This window comes from Mauremys reevesii, linkage group 2 (genome assembly GCF_016161935.1).
Source record: "Mauremys reevesii isolate NIE-2019 linkage group 2, ASM1616193v1, whole genome shotgun sequence".
NCBI lineage: Eukaryota > Metazoa > Chordata > Testudines > Geoemydidae > Mauremys > Mauremys reevesii.
In genome coordinates this window covers 208075178-208097410 of record NC_052624.1, presented here as the reverse complement: position 1 = coordinate 208097410, position 22233 = coordinate 208075178, and the positions used below count along the sequence as shown (strand labels likewise).

The 22233-nt window shown below is 41.1% G+C and overlaps 1 protein-coding gene across 1 annotated transcript in view; it reads right to left on the bottom strand.

Annotated features, from left to right (window-relative positions):
• The window catches only part of LOC120397875 (laminin subunit alpha-3-like), a 56058-nt gene that overhangs the window by 33332 nt on the left and 493 nt on the right, over positions 1-22233 (bottom strand). The window contains exons 2-13 of the mRNA XM_039524489.1: positions 19758-19871; positions 16553-16662; positions 12680-12760; positions 10870-10976; positions 6489-6539; positions 5979-6130; positions 5297-5407; positions 5080-5191; positions 4413-4580; positions 2271-2467; positions 434-550; positions 4-158 (exon numbers count right to left, since the gene is read on the bottom strand). Coding sequence (XP_039380423.1) covers positions 4-158; positions 434-550; positions 2271-2467; positions 4413-4580; positions 5080-5191; positions 5297-5407; positions 5979-6130; positions 6489-6539; positions 10870-10976; positions 12680-12760; positions 16553-16662; positions 19758-19871 — 1475 coding nt within the window. The remainder of the gene's footprint in view (positions 1-3; positions 159-433; positions 551-2270; positions 2468-4412; positions 4581-5079; positions 5192-5296; positions 5408-5978; positions 6131-6488; positions 6540-10869; positions 10977-12679; positions 12761-16552; positions 16663-19757; positions 19872-22233) is intronic.

Sequence of the window (22233 nt, the reverse complement as noted above, 5' to 3'; positions counted from 1 at the left end):
TACTCAGCCAGTTGTCTTGCCAGGTCTTGCAAAAACTTGGCATGCTCCTCTGCCCTCACCACCAGTGGCTCTTTGCTAGCTGATAAGGAAAGGTTCTTCAGTTTTTCAATCAAGTCTTTCCTCGCTCCATCTAGTTTGGCAGCTAGATTTTCATATTCCTGTGGTTTTATAAACAGAAATCTTATTTTTATTTGCACATATTACAAAGTGTCTGATAGTCAGCACTTCGCCCTTAGTCCTGCATGTGAAGTAATCCCTATTTCCTTGCACAGCTGTGTAGAGCAAGGGAAAAAAGAAAACCCCTTTGCACAGACTGCAGTTGATCAATCACATTATAATCTATCCCATTATATTTTTACTTCAATTAGAATGATGTAAGTTTCTACTCAGTATTTTTTTAATTTAAAATGTCACACATTTTGATTAACTATACCTCTTTGCTCTTCTGCAGTAATCCAAGTATGCTGTTAGTCTGAGACAAGGAAGATTGGGCAGAGTTGAGATGACCCAAGACATCGTTCTGTTGTTTATTCATCACTTCAATTTGTTTCTAAGGAAAATTGGAGGGTTGGAAAGCATGTGATCAGTTCAGCAATTAGGGGTGAGGGAAAGATCATCTAGCCAAGCTAGTTAGCAGCAGCATTTCCAAAGCTCTCACTGCTGTATTATCTAGGTGTCTTTTGGGGATCTAATGATTTATTGATATTCACAGGTATTTGGGGAAATTTATATTAGCACAGCCCAGTTTGTCAAGCCGAGCGAGGAGCCGACTGGAGCTTTGTTTGCCTATCAGTGTATAGATACAGCTAGAGAAGCTCTAATCAACTCCTCACACTGCCTTGAAGCATTGACATCCTGGGCCTCTCTCCTCTCAACCCTGGAGGATATAAAAACAAGAAACCCAATAGTGACCTAGTCCCCCTCTCCCAAACCTTCTGAAAGACTGAAACCATCTCCAGAGTTGGACTCCCTCTTTGGGTCTTACCAGTGACGGAAAGGGAAGGCTTTCCAGCTTGCGCTCTCTGGAAAGCTCTCAGGGGAGATTGAATGAAGATGCTTGGTTCCAGCATCTCCTGCTCAGTGGAGGGATCAGTGGGGAAAAGAGTCCTACAGCAGCAAGTACAATGGCCCTGGGGTTGTGGCAGGACAATGCACATCATAATCACAGTCACATGGTATTTGTATCCAAGTGTGTGCGCAACTCATCCCAATAGTATGGTCTGCAATCAACCCATCTGTCCCTCTATCGTATCAAATTTAATCTTATCACAAATACACAAACATTTCAACTGGTGGCAGAGGCAAAGGCAGAAATGGATTAATGATCTGTGCAGATACATCCACCATTTAAGATAGTCTGTAAATATTTTTAGCTGTATTTTTAGAAGTGATGCCTACACTGACATGTAATATACTGAACAATTAAATTGACAGTAGAGATTCTACTGTCCAAGAAGTGCTAACAAAGTAGCTGAAAACTTAGCTTTGATAAACAATGCACTGTCCTTTGAATCAGAAATACTATTTGTTTAAGAGAATACAGGCTATAGTATGCTTACATTCTTTGCATTAATTCCATGTCTGACCAGTTCTATTTATTCATTATAACATCTACAAGAGTTCAGGGACTTATTAAATATGTGAAAAGTCTAACTTAATTTTTGCTGCGTTAGGCATCATCACAAACAGTGCTGCAGCATTTTTGATGAGGCATGATGGCAGGCAGCGCTTATTTATCAATAATTAATAACTAGCACTATTGAGTAATTTTCATCCGTAGATATCAAAGCAGGTTAACAACAGTGGCTAAGGATCATTATTCCCATTTTACAGGGCAGTGGAGGCTCAGAGGTTAAGAGACAAGCTAAGAACCATACATCAAGACAGTGACAGGGTCAGGAACTGAGCCTAGAGCGCCTGACTCTTTGTCCTGTGCTCAGTTTACTACACTCACAGAAGACAAAATGAATAATTATAGCTGAAGATGGAAATACTCGGAGCAGAGAGTATCCAGATTCTCATTTATACTAAATCCCTCTACACCACTTTAGTTGTATGAAGGGGCCTTTAAGTGGGAGTTAAGTGGAAAGGGGCCTTTAAGTAGGACAGTTGAGACCTCTTTGCACTGCCAGAGAGGTGGAAAGAGACATTTGTGCAAATGGGAATCAAGCTCAGAATGAATAGAATTTGGCTTTACAAAAAGGCCAAAAGTAAGACAGAAATATTTCCTCCCATCTAATAAGTCCAGGTTTTTTTTAAAGTTCTATTACCTTAATGTCTTCCAAGAGCACTCCATTATCTTTGTTTAAGTTTTCAGCCTGCTTCGTTTGGCCAGTTGCTTCATTCAGAGCTTCACGAAGGTCATTGAGTTTGGATTCATATTTGTTTAATGAATCTCTTATAGTTTTAACAACTCCTTGATTTTCTTGCTGGTGCTTTTGTAGCTCATTCCTAACACGCTCCAGCACTGCAAGATTAGAATTGAAAAAGATTCACAGAAGCAAAAAAAAAAATTAACTTTACCCTGCGGGGTTCTGCCTTTAGGATTAAATAGCCCAGGCTTGTGAGATGCTGAGCATCCTCAACAAATGTAGTTTCAGTGTGTGTCATGGGCATCTCATCCCATCAGTGATAAATGTGTTGCTTTTGGGATCCAGAATACTATGGATAATTTAACATGACAAATCAGCTCTAAACAAAATAGGGTTGAAGGTGAACTTTTGGAAATACTAAATTTAAAAAAAACAACATTAATCCAATCCAGCTTCATCACCAAACAAGGCCAGGGAGAAATTGGGTAAAGCCATCAGATCCAAAAGTGCAAAAAGTCTAAATCTATATTTAAGTAATGCTGAAGTTGTGCCACAAACTGGGGCTTTACAATCTACTCTACCCCCAGCGATGGATATGACTGACTCCTATGTAGCACTCAGAGAACATTGTCATGGTTAACTCAAGCAGCAGGTCAAATTCTCGCCCAAGGTGCATCTATGATACAATGTAACCAGGAGCTCGGTAGGGCACCTCAGCAGCCGCTTGGTTCCAATCCTGGAGAGAAAACCCCTCCGAAGGAGGCCACGTCTACCTCTCTTCTCCATTGCGCCTCCTTCCCAGCAGAGGAGTGTGTGACCCTGCCTTCCCACCTGTTAATTAGAGCAATCTGAAGAATGGTATCAAGGGAGAATGGGTTTTTCCTTATGTCCCAGTAGAGATGGCAGGAGGTGGGGTGGGACGTATTCCTACCCAGCAGCGTGACATATGGGATCTTCTGGGCCACACACAACTCAGAAATGGAGCTGTCAGCCATGGAGAGAATGGATCGGTTAGGCCAAAGCAGGGCCACCCAGAGGATTCAGGGGGCCTGGGGAAAAGCAATTTCGGGGGCTCCTTCCATAAAAAAAAAGTTGCAATACTATAGAATACTATATTTTCGTGGGGGCCCCTGCGGGGCCTGGGGCAAATTGCCCCACTTGCCCCTCCCTCTGGGTGGCCCTGGGCCAAAGACTTCCTACCATGGAAGAGGGAAATACGGTCACAGATGGAATTCTGTGCCCCTATTACACAATTTTTGTCTACAACCTTAGATATGTATGTGCAGCATGCGCCGCTCAGATGCACGACATTGTGTATGCCAGACAAATAGATTCCATGGAAATCATTTATGTACAGTTTGTGCAGTGAATGACATAAGGAATCCTGCTGAGCCCTACCTCACTCAAAGCCTGATCCAGCACCCACTGTAGGCTATGGGAGACTTTCCATTGATTTCAATGGGGCTTGAATCTGGTTTTACTGCACACATAAAAAAGTTGCCAAAAATACATATGATATTATATTGGATTATACTATTTCAGAAATAACATATGGTCATATAATTATAGACCATATCATAATATGGAAGCACGTGGAGAGTACACAAGACTGGGGTGTAGCCTTAACTTTTGTACTTCTTGACCCTTGAGTGCTCAACTATACTGCTTTAATAGTTTCTTAGTGTAGATTTTTTATAGACTATTTACACACACCATATTATTGTATATAATTTATGTTTACACTATTTCTGTGCTTTATAATTAGCTAGTGGATAGATGAATATAGGACTTTTTCATTTAGATTCATTTAGAGATCAAATAATGCATTAGAAAGCAGACATCAGGACACTATTTCGATTTTTCCCCAATTTAACTTCTTTCATGATTACATTAAACATTCTTAACCTCCTTTAGAATCACTATGTTCACTTGAACAAAAGCTGATGACTGAAATACACTGCAAAGGTGCAATCAGATGCTGAAATTCCATATCACTCCCTGAGCGTCATCATTTGTAGTCTCTTACGTTTCAGACATAAGATTTGAACATTTTAAACTAAGCAGAATAACGAGCTAAGAGCTCAAGAAGAACCCCCTTACAGAGTTGAGCTTCTCTTCTCTCCCTCTCTGCATCTATTTGCAGTTGTACGAAGTTGCGTTTTCGCATCTCTCTCATCATCTGTTCTGCTTCGGCCAGTTCCTTGGTAGCATCTCCCATGGGCAATCTGTTGCCTTCTCCATTGGTGCCAGCTATCTGTTCCACGAGCTCTAAAAAAAGGAAATACCACATTTAAACAGAGTAGATACTTAGATTTACACAAGGGAGACAAATCCCAGAGCAGCTCTTCTTTTTAAGCACATGAAGTCCAATCTTGCCTTCGTTACTAAAGGCTTGTCTACACAGGCACTTAGTTCATGGGAGGCTAGGTGAGGGTAGATTTACACTCCAGCTTGCCACGGACGAAGTTTCTGTGTATACCCAGCTGTACTTTGAAATGGGAGTCGATTAAAGCATACTAAGGAACTTTTAGAGAGACAAAACACACTTTAGGTTAATTGCATTAAACTGAAATTTATCAACAGTAATGCCACTGAAGCTAGTTGAATTGCACCAGGTTTGAAATATGCCCATTGTGTCTAACTTTTTATTTTATAAAGTTGAATTCTGAAATCTTCTCCAATTTCAGAAGTGAATTAAAAATATTGTATGTATGGTGATGAGATTTTGTAAAATAAAACATCACATAACAGTAGAAATCACCCTTACCCTGAATATTGATGATGACAATTTGTATTTTTGAAACCAAATCTTTTCCTTTTTGATTAGTCTGACCAAAATTATTAAATAATGTCTCGGCTTTCCTGTAATTCATTTCAACCTAAGAAGAGGGGGAAAACGGACAATTAGAGATAGCACAGAGCAGACAAATTAATATTTTGTTATAAAAAGAGATGATTATTTTTACTTTGTTTTAATAAGTCACCTTTTCTTGTAGTGCATTTACATCCTGATCAAGATTGATCAAGTCTGTCTCCAGCTCATCTGCCTTTGAGCCCTGATTCAGAACAGCTGAACGGTAACTGTTCAACAAGATCTGAAAATAAAGAAAAAACATGTACACGACTGAACCAAATCTACCACCTAGAGACAGTATGTAACTAGAGCACAAGGACTGTATTTCTTCTAAAAAGTTAAAATACACTGGGCCAGATCTCCATCTGGAATAAAGATCAAGATTGCTTCATTAATTTCACAGGTGACCAATTTATACCAGCTGGCCCGTTGAATCCAATCTATTCCACCAGCAATGAGGGGATCTCAACTGAAGACAATTCACTGCGTGAGCAGTGCAGAATATACACTGCCTGAAAGTTGTAGGACTGCAGGAGGGTCTGGATGGCATAGCCCACAAAGTGAATCGGGATGGCCTAGGAGGGGGAGGGGCCACTGATTTTTTTAAGGACCCCACCTGGACCTCAGAGCAGCCCTCCCACAGTGCAACCCCCAGAGAAAAGCAGCAGTGTATTGTGGAGTCAGCAGTTTGTCTGCGTTTGCTTGCACTTCACGTTGACACAAACTGACATGGAATTCTAGTGTTCAGACGCTATTCTACACATCAGCTGAAATCTATTCCTTTACGCTTTTTTTTGTTGAAGGTCACTTACTTTTAACTCCTTGGTGCGTGTTTCCAAATGCCTCATCTGTCCCAGTGTGTGGGTGCTTGCATTGACATTTTGCAGCTGAGACTTAATCAACTGAAGCTCGTCACTCATTGTGCTCAAATCTTTCAGCAAAGTAATTACACAACTATCACAAGCTGAAAGGGAAATACCACAAGCAAAGGAAAACAATGAGAATCATTGCTATTTTGTGCAGAGAACATTTCAGTGGTCACAGTGAATGGAATGGAAGCCCTTTGATACTCTGTCACCAGGCACTACATGCATAACAAATGCAACAGCAAAGGTCACAATACTGAAAGTGACTAAATCCAGAAATAAGGATGCCCATCAGACTCTCTCCTTGTCTGGCATTTTCACCCTATAACATTTTCCCCCATCTCTAAGTGCTTAGCTGATTCTTGTTTGAACTGGTTCATGGTTACTGACATTATCGTTGCCTTTTCTAGTTTGTCTTCTTTCAAAAAATCATCAGTCCACCATGTTATTACCTACCATCGCAATCTTCATCGGGATCCACATCTTTTGGGTCTTGGTTTAAGCATTCTGAAATCAGATACATACAATCAGTAACCAAGACATTGTTATTAAGATTTTGTTATATTAATTTTTGTCTTTGTAAAAAATAATTTTAAACTTTGCACTCCTAGGCCATTAAAATGTGAGGGCAGACCCTGCAAATCTGTTATTCAAGGATAAATAATTTGCATGTTATAGGAGCTGAAGAGCCAGATTCATTCAATTGGTGTAGAGCACTGTGCAGCATGCCCAGTTATGGAAAGTTTGCCAGTGTGTGTGTGGGTTGTGGTGGCACAAGGCTCCTTCAGTCTCAACCGTACCAGGGGGCTTGCAGGCAAAGCCGGCCGTGCTGCTGAGAAAAGGGACATGGCCAGAAAGGTAAGAGACGTTCTGATTCAGCTCCCTCTGGTGGGGCTCCTATGAAGCACCCTAGAGAATTTAAAGCTGCTCTTCTTCAACTCTGCTCTACCTTGGGGGTGACTCCCCCAGCAATTTGCAAATTCCTGTGCTACAGAGGGGGTGAATCTGCACGTATCATATACTTTAAAATGAGAAGTTTTCAATAATCTTTACTAAGACTGTCAGAATAAAGATCCTCTAAACTTGGTATGCTATCAATGCTGGGAAAAGAGTAAAATAGAAATCATTCACTCCTGATGCTGATTTTTAGCCACAGAATTCACCTGACCTTTGTGGATCTATGCTGAACAGCAACTCGGTGAGAATGGCATTGTAGGGTGCCATGTTTATCATTTCAGCACTAATTTCTATTAAAATTTGCTAACACTTCAAAAATAAATATATATATTTTATCTAATCATTAGATCTGCAAACTCAACCTAGGATTTGAGGGTCAAGGGTGTGCACAGGCATGCTTGCAGATGTTAAACAGAAAACCATTTTGTTGATGATTCACAGGTAGGAAGAGAATCCAATTCACCATCTCTTAGCTAAACTGGCTCTTCAATGCTTAGTGGGTGTGAAACGTGAAGAGAAAATATGACACAAATATCTATGTATATACACACACAGGGAAAAGATCTGTGGTGTAAGATGATGTCATTTTTACATGGTCACTTTTAAGAGTAGAACCAGGTTATAAACCCTATTTCAGGAAAGCAGCATGCTTAAATGTTTTCCTAACATGAAGCTTTAGTAATCTCTAAAATCGCAAGGCAGCTGTACTTTTATAACGCAGCTGGTCACTTAAATCTTGACGTTTTACCCAATGAAAATAATTCAGGTATTTTCTCCTGGCTGGCATGGGGATATGGTTGAGTTTGTACCTATGCCCTCGATATGCCAGTGCTGGACCTCATGTGAAATTAAAGGGATTTAAAAGTATCCAGGATGCCTCTTCATTATTTCCCTTTTTCTTCTCCACAAAAAAACATGGACCACAATTAAGTTTACATAGTAAAATACAGGCAATAAATGAGACAAGGGTTCTTTAAGCTGATCACTAATGGTTTACTGTGAGGTGCTAATGCCGTCAATTTCTGTTGAAATCGAAGGGAATTGAGGGCACCCTATACCTTGAAGGAGGCACTTAGGACTGGGCTCCCTGTTGCCAAGAGTCAATGACAACTTTCTATGTGTCAGACTACAATGTTAAAGTTTGACCAAAACTATTATGAGATCCTTCTGCTGATAATAGCAGCATGGAATAGACTAGGATCATAGCCTGGAACTTCAGAATACTCTCAGGAACTGCATGGCTCTACCTTCTCCTTCACCATTTGCATCTTAGATCACTGGTAAGTTCAATTGATTGCTAATGGACACTTCACCAATATCAGAGGGGAGACAGGAGTCACAAGGGAGCTACTGCAAAAGAAGGATTGAATTTATTCTGAATACAGACACACTTGCACTCCTGCTAGTGTATTATCCAGCCACCACTAGAGATATTCCAAGCAATCTCCAAGAAGTGAAAAATAATTATGACTTTTATTACAGTCTCTGGCCCAACTACAGTAGTAAAAAAAAAATTTAAAAAATGATGAAATTAAAGAGTTTTACAGCAAAGAACAGAATGTCACTCACATAACAACCTGCCAAAACACACTGTGCTGCTGATCACAGGGGATTTTAATGCCAATGTGGAGAAAGAGGTGGCTGATCAGAATATAATGGCAGAGAGAAACTGAAAACAAATTGACTCACTGACTGCTGCTCTAAGAATTAACTTGTCCTCGCAAACTCTTACTTTGGAATGAGAGCTGGAAAAAGGATAAACGCTCTTCAGATCAGCGCCATCAAAAATATAAGCCTAATAAAGTGGCATTACTGTAATGACGAAATGGAAAACCAGCATTAGCTAACAAAAAATTCTACCAGGTGCCAACAGCAACTCAGATTACCAGCTGTTTCTGTAATGTCTTAGACCAAAATCAACAGATAAAACAGTCATCTCAGCCACTCAGATAACAACCTGGAGAGAAGCAAAGAGTGGGAAAATCAGTAGTCACTGGTTTTGACTGGTCTGAAACATTGCTAAAAATGTGAGAAGGAAAAGTTGCTTTTGAGAGAAAATGAAGTTGACATACTGAAAATGAAAATGAAATTGACATCAGAGAGAAATCAATGAGGAATGAAAATAAGGTAGAATCAAAGATCTCATCAAGAACAAAGCCCTACTTTCTATGAACAGGTACCAGTGTCCCAAAGGACAGAAGTAGATAAGCTTAAAGAAGGGCTGGAGGGCATAAGATCAAATCCTTTATTCCACAGTGGTAATGGATAAAGCAAACATCATACACAGATGTGGTAAAATGTTCAAACACACCTAGGCAATTTAGGACTCTGAGTCCCATTTTCAAGGTCCTTAGGGAGCTGGAACTTAAATCTCATTGACCTTCAGACATAGGCCCCCAAAAGCCAGATTTACAAAGGTGGAGCCCTGCATGGATACAAATTTATATCCACGGATATAAATCGGTATCCATGGAACCGCAGGGCTCTCTGGGAACCGCAGCAGCAAAGGGAGCAGAATGTGGGGCCACCACTCCCAGAAATCAGTGCACCGCACCGGCAGCTCCTCTGGCATGGCTGTACCGTCTCCAAACAGGGGATGCAGACAGCTGTGTGGAAGGGAAGGGGGACGGGGCTGGGAATGGTACAGCTACACCAGAGGAGCTGCTGGCATGGGGCGCTGGCTCCTGGGAGTGGCGGCCCCATGTTCTGCTCCTTTCACCTCTGTGGTTCCCGGGAGAGCCCTGTGGTTCCGCGGATACCGATTTATATCTGCGGATATCTGCATCCGAGGGTATAAATGTGTATTCGCTCAGGACTCCATAGATAGATGCCTAGTGCGACATACAAAAATGCCCAAAAAATGAGCTAGGGGCCTAATTGACTTTCAAATACCTAAATACCTTTGTAAATCTATCCTTTAGCAGCCTGTGTCTCATTCACAGTCAGGATCTTAAATCTCACTAAGTGTCAAAGTCACTTGAAAATGGGACTTAGTCACTTTTGAAAATTTTACTCATTATCTATCTGAAAAATGTTGACTTTGAGTAGCATGTGCTGCGAAGTTCACAACCACAGTACTAGAAATGGAGTTTCCTGTGTCTGTGGCCATACTGTGCTCTTTCTCATGTCCAGAAAGCAAACATGTGAGGAACAAATGTCCAGGGACAAGTAAGTCCCACCCCTAAGATGTCTTTTGAAGGTTCTTTGTTCAATTTGTATTTCTTTTGTGTGTATTTCTGTCTTATTTAGGGCCAGGTTTTCCTCTCAGCTATACTAGTGAAACTCCACTTAAGGTAGCTGTGATGTCTTCAGTGCAATTACATCAGTGTAGCTGACACTGGAAGATTCGGCCCTCACTTTACCTCTTCTTTAGTTCACTTATAACTCATAAATACTAAACTAGACTGCACATTGTTTAAAAAATCCCACCCTATTTCCTGAAAGAGACAGACCCCTAACACACTAGGGGAAGTTGTGTTTGTGTATCTCAGGGCACAATTTGCCCCATGTATGACATAAAACAGCATTTGATCGTGGCATGTACACTCTGAAGTTACAACTATTCTGTCCCAGGTACATTTTAATGAAGGCAAATCAGGGCTACTCCATGACATATGCTTCATAAGCTTATATACAGCATGGCAAGATCTGGCTTCGAGGTTGGCAAAAGACGTTCAATAATGTACTCAACCATCCCTTTGGTGTGGGATGGAGAAACAGATCATCAATAGTGTTAAGAATTCAAAACTTAACTGCTATTAAATATGAACTATATTTCTCATAGGTTTTCCCTTACATTCAGTTGTATCAAAACTCTTCCATTCCTTCATTGAAAGCCAGAAATTAGTATTCAGCAAATTGTCTGTGTACCCTTACATACCTCCAGTAAGACGATCACAGCTAACCAACTGACCATTATTATTACAATTACACTTCTGACAGTAACCCCCGTATTTTAGTGGATTCCCAAAATATCCCGGAGCGCAGCTAGACAAAAGAAATATAGATATGTTATTAAATACTTGAAATTGCTTCCATCCCTTTTCTAATATATATTTTCATTTAATAAAATCCTCGCCTTCCTTATATACATAAAACTATAACATTTTATATATAAAATTACAAAAATATATAACATTTTTGGGAGCTATGCCTGCAAATCATGTTGCCTGGTATTGTGATCTTGTCAGATCTCATGTGCCAAACAGAATCACGCTGAACAGGAAACCTGCAAGTAGGAGCTAAAGGAAATGGTGCCAGTGGTTCACAAAGGAGTACCCTTCCTTCTGATTCAGCACTGAACCAAGGCTACAGCATTCTGTTAAGGGACACTATGCTGCTGCTGGTGCTGTCTTTCAGTTGAGACATCACAATTTCTTGGCTACTTGTAATTAAAGATTCTTTGGCACCATTTGTAAGAGATGGGGTGTAGTCCATGTGTGCTGGTCAGATTCCAACTCAGACAATTACATTCTGCAAATTTAAATTCCCCCAGCACTTTAAACTGAATAAGATATTCTTCACTTCCTATTTTAAATTGTTGTGTAGTTTGTGCTACTAAACTATTGCAGTGTCTGCAGTAAGACACACTGGGCTCATTTAGGATGAAGGGCAATATGTAGTTGTAACATGATCACCACTGAGTTACAAACACCATTCAGAGAAGTGTGCACATTCCTCCTAAATCACTGAAGATGAAAGGTGAAGTAAACAAACTAATGCCTAAGAAGAAAAGGGAAAATGTTTTTCAACTGGAAACAGAACAAAATAAGGGGGCTATTATTGTTATTACAACGAATGGTACACACAATAAGACTATTCAAAGTGGCTGACTGCTCCTTTTGATAAAATCAGTATATACCAGTTATATATGCTAAAGATAAATTATTCATTTATTTCTGTTCTCTATAGTGTGTATGATAAGTTACTCCCAGCTGTGCAATTAGTACAGTACCCAGCACACTATATACACAGACAAGATTAGGGTATGGAACAGCTTCCACATGAGGAGAGATTTAAAAGACTGGGACTTTACAGCTTGGAAAAGAGATGACTAATGGGGGATCTGATAAAGGTCTATTAAATCTTGATTGGTGTGGAGAAAGTAAATAAGGAAATATTATTTACTCCTTCACATAACACAGGAACTAAGGGTCACTGAATAAAATTAATAGGCAGCAGGTTTAAAACAAACAAAAGGAAGTATTTCTTCACACAACGCACAGTCAACCTGTGGAACTCTTTGCCAGGGGATGTTGTGAAGGCCAAAACTACAAGGTTAAAAAAAGAACTAGATAAGTTCATGGAGGATAGGTCCATCAATGGCTATTTGCTAGGATGGGCAGGGGTACACCACCACACTCTGGGTGTCCGTATACGCTGTTCGCCAGAAGCTGGGAATGGATGACAGAGGATGGATCACTTGACAAGATACCGGGCTAGATGGACCATTGGTCTGACCCAATATGGCTGTTCTTATGTTCTTCTGACAGATATTTATGTCTATATAGTTACCTAATTATACATGCATGCATATTACCCACAATATATATAAATACATACACAGTATTCTGCAGCAACATGCTTAGGTAAATTTTCTAGTAAATAAATTAGGTAAATAAATAGGCATGTGTGAAGAGATACTCTTTTCACTGTCCATTTGAAAAGGCTTTAAGAGACAAGTCACTTACCTTTCACAATGTACTCCAGTATAACCTTCTTTGCAGAAACACTGAACTTCTTCACCATTTGCCACACAGCCAGTTGCAAAACTGTGAGAAGATAAAAAAAAATTCTTTTCACTAAAGCATAATCAAGCTGTTCAGATTAGTTAGAACAGGGGCCAAATAACTTTCAGGAATAAAGGGTAATTTGGTGGTATAAATAACCAATGATATAGTTTAACAACCACAGGACAAATTACAGCAAATTATCCATTGATGCTTCAAATTCTTCTACTAAATTCACTTCTTGGCTATTTTAAATACACTCCTGCCCTTCTAGAGAGAACAAAATAGCTTATTCTGGAAAGGAATGCATACAACAAAGCTTCTTAACAATAAGATTGTGAAATAAAACAGGTCTATGCAGATATTATTTTACTAAGCAAGAACCAACAGTTAAGTGCTAAAACAGCTCTTTGTTGATTGTGTAGGCCTTTTGTACTTATACTTAGAAGATTTTCATCTCATTTTAAATGAATTTCAAGGGATAACATCAATGTTTATTATACATCCAGGTGTATATAAATGTTATCAATGTATTTCACATGAAATAGAAATTAAACAACCTCACATACAAATTATTTAAATGTAATAGTCAAGGTTCATATGAGATTTCAAAGTAAAATCACAATATTAATTTCTTAGCATGGATAGCAAAATTTTCCTATGAAAGCAAAAAAGAAAAAAAGCCTCCCAAAGTACTAAAGTTCCCATGTAAACATAGTAATTTAATTGACGGCTCAACAGTTCTAATATAAAATACTGTCCTTCCCTCCCCCCCACATGGAAATCATCACAGGGTCTTGTGCTAACAGTTGTTCTTGAAAGGTTTAGAGCAGTGGTGGGCAACCTGTGGCCTGTCAGGGTAATCCGCTGGTGGGCTATGAGACAGTTTGTTTACATCGACCGTCCGCAGGCACAGCTCCCAATAGATGCAGTTCGCCGTTCCTGGCCAATGGGAGCTGTGGGAAGCAGCACGGGCCGCAGGGACATGCTGGCCACCACTTCCTGCAGACCTCGTTGGCTGGGAATGGTGAACTGTAGCCACTGGGAGCTGCGGGCGGCTGTGCCTGTGGACAGTCAATGTAAACACTGTCTTGCGGCCCGCCAACGGATTATCCTGACAGGCCATGTGCAGCCCATGGGCCGCAGGTTGCTCACCACTGGTTTAGAGCCCACACATGCTAAATCCACTTTTCCTATAATTGACATTTTTATTAATAATAATGACTTAAAACAACAATTTATAAATCAGTGGGGATTGATAATTCTTGCTATAAATTTTCCTCTGCATTTGAAATGTTTAAAAAGAGTATTAAGGAAGAAGGAACCGATCAGCTACGCAGATGTCCAATGCACCCACAAAACTAAGAACTTAATTGTACCTAACACTAATTTCCTTTTTGCATCGAGGTAGTAGAGAGGTGCACAACCCAAAAGGGAGCTCTGGGAGTGATGGTACCTCTTGAGCTCCCTAGTACACAGAGGGAGAACTCATGTTGGACCATGCCTGCTCTTCCTGAGATACCTAGCTAGCTTCAAGGTCCATTGTAGAGGGACTACTATTGCTTGGCTGTAGGATGGGATGTGTGCGATGGAGATAGCCTACTAGTGCTCCTTCCATCTTTTGACCATTCACCTGGGCCATAAGCGCCTGGATAAAGTAATCTGGTCTATGAAAGACTGGAATCAAATACCCTTTCCCCCACCCACCCTTCCAAAAAATATATATTGCTCTTACTTTGGAGGAAAAGTGGATGACTCCACCAATGCTAGGTGGAACATTCCCTGTCCAGAGAATGGTAGCTATTAGATCAATACGGACTTATGAATTGAATGCAGGTTTCATGGTTTCACCAATTATCTTAGCACTCTTAAAATGAAAGATGAATAAAAATATGTTCAGCTGACCTCAGGCAAACACCTGCAGAAGAAGTCAATGCCGTCAGGAACAGATCCATCAAAGAATTCTCTGATATATGAAAAGCCTGTCTACTGCTTACCAGTGAAAAAAATCTCTTACTTAAGGCTATCTAGCCTCTGCCTCTGCACCTGGCAAATAATGTGTAATAGTCTTAGCAATACAGCACTTAGGTTTTATTAGAGCTATTATTTTTTCTTTACCTGAAGACACTATCACTTTCACATTTTAGCACTGAGCAATCACCACAAACAGGTGGCTCAAAACAATATGCATTTACAGCCCATTTTACTGCTAATGACTTTAAAAATCTAGTAACATTCTTAAGATCCTAGCAAATATAATTGTTTCTCACCATTCAGTAGTGTTTACTGAGCTGCAGTTTGGTGAGTATGTTTGCACTTGTATGTATGTTTCATCTGCCAAGCTAGTGGAATCTTTCAAATATAGTCAGACCAACATAAATCCACTTACATGTTTACAAGTTTTAATTATTTTTCTGAGTGCGTACTTTACAGAACACTAAATCTCTCTGCACTCACACAAAGGCTTGTTTCCTCATAGCCAATTATCTCCTCTCTACTTTGGACACTAAACGGGACAGCAAAAATAATTTCCATGCCATGTCTCAGGAATATGGCTTCACTAGCACAGAAAGCGGGCATGGATTGCAAAGGAGAAATTCCTATTGAAAACACATGTGTTTTCAACAGCTAATGGAATACAGTAACTCCTCACTTAACATCCTCCTGCTTAACGTTGTTTCAGTTACGTCGCAGCTCAATTAGGGAACATGTGTGTTTAAAGTGGTGCAATGCTCCCTTATAACGTCGTTTGGCTGCCTGCTCTGTCCCCTGCTTGTAAGATTCTGTGGAAGAGCAGCAACTTTACAAAGGAGCATTGCACAAGTTCCTCTTCTCTGCCTCCTCTCCCTCCCTCCGAGCGCTTGCCCCACTTAGGACTTTCTGGGAGGGAGGGGGAGGAGCGGGTAAGCGCTGCGTCTCCATTCCTCCCCCTCCCTCCCAGAAAGTCCTAAGCGTGAAGTGCTGGGAGGGAGGGGGAGGAGCAGGGAAGCGCCATGTCTCCACTCATGCTCCTCCCTCCCAGAAAGTCCTAAGGACTTTCGGGGTGGGGGAGGGGGGAGAGAGCGGGGATGTGGCATACTCTGGAGAGGAGATGGAGTGGGGGTGGGAAGAGGTGGGCCTGGAGCATCCCCCGGCACAGTCGGTGCCTGTTCTTCTCCAGGGAAGCTGCTGCTGCTACTGCGAAGGTGCTTCCTGGTGTCCTTGTCTGTAGCGGGCTGTGCTTGTGTGAGGTAAGCCAGGGGCACTTCCCAACCACAGTACAGTACTGTACGGGATATAATGCCTTTGTCTGCCCCCCCAAATTTTTTCTTGGAACCTAACCCCCTGCATTTACCTTAAATCTTATGGGAAAATTGGATTCGTTTAACATCGTTTCACTTAAAGTTGCATTTTTCAGGAACATAACTACAATGATAAGTGAGGAGTTACTGTACATGAAAGCCCTGGGAAACACTGACATGTACGGGGACAGATGCCGCATACAGCTCATAAACAAAACAGGCCTCACCCCTGCAATTCACTGCACATGGGTTCACCACTGTGCCTGTGCAGAGCCCTACCGAAGTAAGGGGGTTACCCTGGTGCTCCGCAGGGAGCCCTTGTGCAGTCAATTGCAGGATCAGGGCTACAGTTAGAATCTTGAACTTATTAAAAAAAAACAGTGACATAAGTTACAGCACTTAGTTATTATTGTGTGTATGGCACTAGTGCCTAGATGACCCAACCAAAACTGAGACCCCAAGCTCAGAGTAAAACACAGTCTCTACCTACTTACCGTAAATAACTTCCACCCTCCATACCTTTTTTTTAACTTGACACTATATTGTACAATACCTGTTTGTGTAAGGACAAGAGCACACCCTACAGGAACCTTGACTGGCATCGCCAAAATAACCTTCTTTACAACGGTCACATTTTTCCCCAGCAGTATTATGTTGACAGCCCTTAAAAATGAAACAAGACAATTAACTGTGGCCTAACTTTGTAGGGTTTATCATCATTACCGCTAGGAAATTATAGCTGATCTGTTTTAAACCTCTGAGGGTGTATTTTTTTCACCCACAGTTACGCAGCTATTGCAAAACGGCCTGTGCTACAGAAATAAATTTGTTCCACCCGTTGTCTAGTTGTAGAGAGCACATTTTTCCACTACTAGTTGAGGACAAACAGACAAAGTAAATACTATTAAACTTATTTTAACAGGATACTCAAAGCAGCAGTGCAGTTGCTTAATAAGTGTTGTCTCTTACGCGTGTATCTGTATTGATATTTTGAGTGAATCCATTAAAAATTCACTAGGTCTGAATGCAACTTTAAATTTTGCATTTTAATGTATATTATAAAATCTGGGAAATTATGAACAGTTTTAAAAACACACATTTAATTGAGTCCAGATACACTTCCTCCCTAAGTCCCAGGAAATTAATTTTAAAAGTAGTCTGCTTAATAGATTCAGTTAAGATTTTAATTTCATGTACTTTTCCCAATATGCATGTAATTTGTATTTAATTTACTAATTGGAATGAACAATTATTGAATAATGAATGCTGAGAAAACAAATCTAACTGCTGTAGCCAACGTTTCCACGATAAGACTCCAAAGAATAAAATCTCGTTTTAGAGACGTTCTTATTCCCATTAGTGTCAATGAGTCATGTGTGTATTTGGTGGGCAAGTGGGACATCGCTTTTAGCTTCAACTAAAATCTTATACACAAAATAATTGTTAATTTACAGCTGAAGTTGTTCAAACTCATTTTCTAGCAGACATAGAAATCCAGGAAATTACCAATAAAGCCAATATTTGCATCCACATTCATCTCCAACCACATACCCTACCATCTAAGCATCATAAACCTCTAAAACACTCATACTCCTCTGCTCCACAGCCATACTCTCTTAGTACTCTGATGTACAATCTATCTCAGCAGTGCACACACTCAGTTCCTAACAGTCAAATGCACAATCTGATCTCTGACATCTGCATTAAGATGCCGCTATACCAGGAGTGAAAGTAGAAACAGGGACTTACCGGTACGGGGCTGGGTTGGGGCCGGCTCTGGCCCCCAGAAGGGGCGAGGCCTTGGGCGGAAGTGGGCTCAGAGCTAGCCCCGGCCTGCCCTGTACCGGTAAGTGTCCTCCCCCTTCCCCGCTGGGGTAGCAGTGGCAGCCAGGGGCTCTGGCAGTAGTTTAAAGGGCCCAGGGCTCGGCCGCTGCTACCACCCTGGGCCCTTTAAACCGCTGCCAGAGCTCCTGGCTGCCGCTGCTACCCCAGGGCTCCAGGGGCTATTTAAAGCGCCCAGAACTCTGCTGCCTCTACCGCCCCAGCCCTTTAAATAGCCCCCGGAGCCCTGGGGTAGCGGCGGTGGGGCTCCGGCGGCTATTTAAAGGGCCCAGGGCAGTAGAGGCAGCGGGAGCCCCAGCCCTTTAAATAACCCACGGAGCCCCGCTGCCGCTACCCCAGGGGTCCAGCAGCAGGGCTCTGGCGGCAATTTAAAGGGCCTGGGGCTCCAGACGCTGCTGGGAGACTCCCCTACAATGAGAGTGGGCAGGCTTTGGCAGGAAACTGGGCCGTTGGTGGAAGAACAATTGGTGGAAAAAGAGTTCAGGGAGCACAACGGAGAGTGCACAAATGTTTTGATGTCTGCCCCAGGCTCCCCCTACAGACAGACAAACCCCACCCAATGGGGTCAGAAGCTGGCAACTCTGGGCCTGATCTAAAGCCCACTGAAGTCAATGGATAGACTTCTATCAACTACAGTGGGCTCTGTGAGTATCCTCTGCACCAAGTTTTCCTGCATGACTTTGCTCACCTTATAGTTTGTCTCTAAGGTAGGGGATGTTTTATCTCAACATATTCAGAAGTTAATTGTGCTTGCATCTAAATGACATATTTTAGGCTAAAAAACTGAAGTTTACACTTTTCAGCCTCATCTTGAACTGATCTAAATATCCTCATCTCTATCTTTCTGCTGCAGTGCTTTCCTGTCATGACCTGTCCTGTCTCCCAGTGAAGCACATTGTGAGTCATTCCCTGGAACATGCTGAACTGTCTCATAACTAACATTTAACCAAAAGGATTTGTTGAAACAAAGTCAAAGGGTATTGCATATTGCAAAGGAATGCGCTGCAGGCAGAAAGAATTAATAACTTACAAAAAATAAACAGGGGAAAATAAATCATGAAAAGAGAATTTGGCAAGGTGTTTGTTTACATAAAAAGGGTGCAGTTAAGAATTAGCAAAAATTTTCAAGTTGGAATTTTTCAGAATAAACCATAAGAACTAAGGTGTTATTTAACTGTCAAGAATATAAACTAGAAAAACACAGTAGGCCAAATTTCATGCTCACACAACCACTGGGGTTCCTTGACTTCAGTGGCGTTATTCCAGACTTAAAATGCTTATCTAGGAGCAGACTTCACCCCACTGTACCTACAGTTCAGTTGCAGATTTGTAATTTGTCTTAACTTCTCTCCTGCTAGCCCAATCCTGTCTTCTCCGGTACATACTATCCGTGTAATTGTAATCTAAGATTTGTTTTGCAAAATGAGCAAGCAAACAGTGTCTTCGTTTTTCAATAATGTAATTATTTATTTGAATATGGGGTCGGCTCCTGCAAACCCTTATGTGCATAGTGCTACGGACTACCCATGAGAATAAAAGTTTGAGGGACCGGACTCTATAAGATAACCAAGGCCCTGATCCTGCAAACACTTACCCATGTGCTTAACTGAGGGGACTGGGGTAGCCTGGGACAACTGGAGTTGTGGGAAGAGGCACAGGAGAAATGTGGAATGAAGACTGAATGAAACTACTGACCTGTGCAAAGTTAAGCATGTGAAAATGTTTGCAGGACTGGGACCTAAATGCATACACAGTAAAAAATTCAGGTATTATAATTCAGTCAAAGAATTGAACTAGTTACACATGAATCATTTTGGGGCAATAATGAAAAAAGGAATGTTATGTATTCCACAGTTCAGTAAAGAAGTGGATATTCTGCTTTTCTACATTAGTTTCAACAATATTGTTTTACTTACAATACATATTCCAGAACCATCCTGGCATCTATTTGAATTTCCATTGCAATTGCAGGGTACACAGCGTCCTGTAAATAATCCTTTATTCTCACGGTAAAATCCAGGGCTACATTCCTATTAAGTATACAGGAAAATATACATGTTAAATAAAAGTGGGGGAAAGAAGGATTCCATAGCCTCCAAAGGTCAGTATTTTAAAATCTGTTGGCCACACCCAGAAAACTATAGTAGAAAATGTTTCCTGATAGGCTTTTTTTTTTTTTGGAGCAAATTGTTACTTTCTTAATAATTATTATTTTAGCTTATAAAGTAGCATCGGAGCAGATGACAGGGACTCCAGCTGCGTATCAGCTTGTGGCCAATCATTTCAAATAATTTTATAAAAATAATGCAGCTTTCAAAGTCGGATTGTATCACACAGGCTTTGGGGGTTGGGTGTGGTAATAGACAAGTGAGTTTCTTTCTACAGAGGTCTGCTGGCCAAACCACAGAATCATGGCGGGGGCGGGGGGTGGAGGGTATAGGAAAATACCATTACTTGAGCCCATGAACTGTTAAAGCACTTGGGCCCTGATCCTGCAAACACTTACGCATCTTCTCACCTTTATGCCATTGATTTAAATGGGACTACTCACAGTACTCAAATTAACCATGAGCATAAGTATTTGCAGGATTCGGGCCTTGCTGAGTAGCTGCACCGGTGCTTCCTTACTCCGGCAGGGGTATTCCATCATCCTGACCCTCACAGAAGACCACTGAGCAAGACATTTCCTGCGGCTAGCAAAGGGGTCTAGAATTTGGCCTTTAAACAGCAGCCACAGAAGATATTAATGTAGATTTATACCAGAAGGTTCTGGAAGGGCTGCCTATAGGCGCTTCACATATTACAATGGTTACATAAAATCTTAGTGCCCAGGTAACTACAGTGTATTCTTTAGAAACACTTCCAGTGTATATTAACTCATCATGATTTCCAAAATTACTCCACCTGGAGCTATATGAAGCCACATTTAGGCAGAGTGAGACAAGGTTCCAAAATATGCAGCAGTTTGATTTTAAAGTACAGGCTTGTCCTAGGGACCAGTGACACATGAAAAGAATGTTCAGTCACTGAAAGCACGTGAGCAGAATTTATATTGTATGTCAGATCAATCAAAGTCAATTTTAAGTAGGGAAACAGAGGAGCTGAACTGGAGAAAGATAATGAAAAGGAAGCAAGAGACAACTGTCAGCAGTATTAGCCTATACCATTTAGGTGCTAACTAATATGTTGAGATCAGGTCATTACTGGCATGGGAACAGAAGCAGGGAGGGTGAAAAGAGCTTTCTCCACTATATGAGCCTCTTTATGCATGGACCAGTCTTAACTGCAGTACCTGTGTTCTTCTGACTGCTCCCTGTGGGGGCCTTCTGGAGTACTAGGCACCCCAAAAATGGCATGGCGTGGTCCTTCTCCCCAACCCCTCCTCACTGGGAGCTGAACTGGCTGACTGTACAGGAGATCACAGGCTACATCCTTCTAAGAGGTGGTAGGGGAGTGTGATACCTGGGGCACACTGTGCTTTCCAAAATGCCTCCAGGAGTTACCCCTCAGGCAGTGCAGCTCTGCACAGTCCCCATCAGGCCTGTGCCTAAAGGGCAGAATCTGGCCCAAAACATATTTAATAAAATAAGTGGCATGTGAACTACAAATCCTGCAAATTCTTGCTCAAATGAGTCGTGCCACTGAGCTCCACGGGCCCACTCACGGGAGTAAGGGTTAGCATAATCAGGCCATACACCGTAGTCTAAGTTGCTTTAGGCATGAGTATTTATGAAAGATTCTGAATGAGAATTAGGAATTTATTAAACACACATTTGGCAGAGAAAAACTTCAGCCCCGCAGCAGCACAAGGATTTTAACAGAATACTGCAATGAAAGTTGTTGATGTTTAAACAATGAGCGTTCACATGTGATCTGTTAGAAATTCCACCCTCGCTTTCAGTGGTATGTGGGATTAATGTAATTAAATGTACATAAGGTCTGATCCTGCACCATTTAAATCAATATGAGTTTTAATATTGACTTCACTGGGAGCAAGGGCTGAACCCATAATTTGCCCCACTCTGACTTTTTTCAGATACATTTTAATAAATGCAGGGACCTATTCTTCCTGGATTTATACATTATAGCCAACAGGCAATCAGTATTCCTGCTTTCTGAGGAGACTACCCACCTCAATATTTGAAATAGCTCAACCAATAGAAATATAGCTTTACAAGGATTATTTATCACAAGTACCTTACAGGCAAAGCAAAAAAGAATATACCTACTTTATTAGTGTATCCACATGCATTTGAACAAATCTATGCTTATGGCATTAGTATGAGGATTCTGAATTTCCTCTTTCAATTTTTACTCTCTTTACATTTAAAATTTGTAACAACACTAACATACACACTGGAGTACTGAAGCACTCTGATTTGAGGACAACTG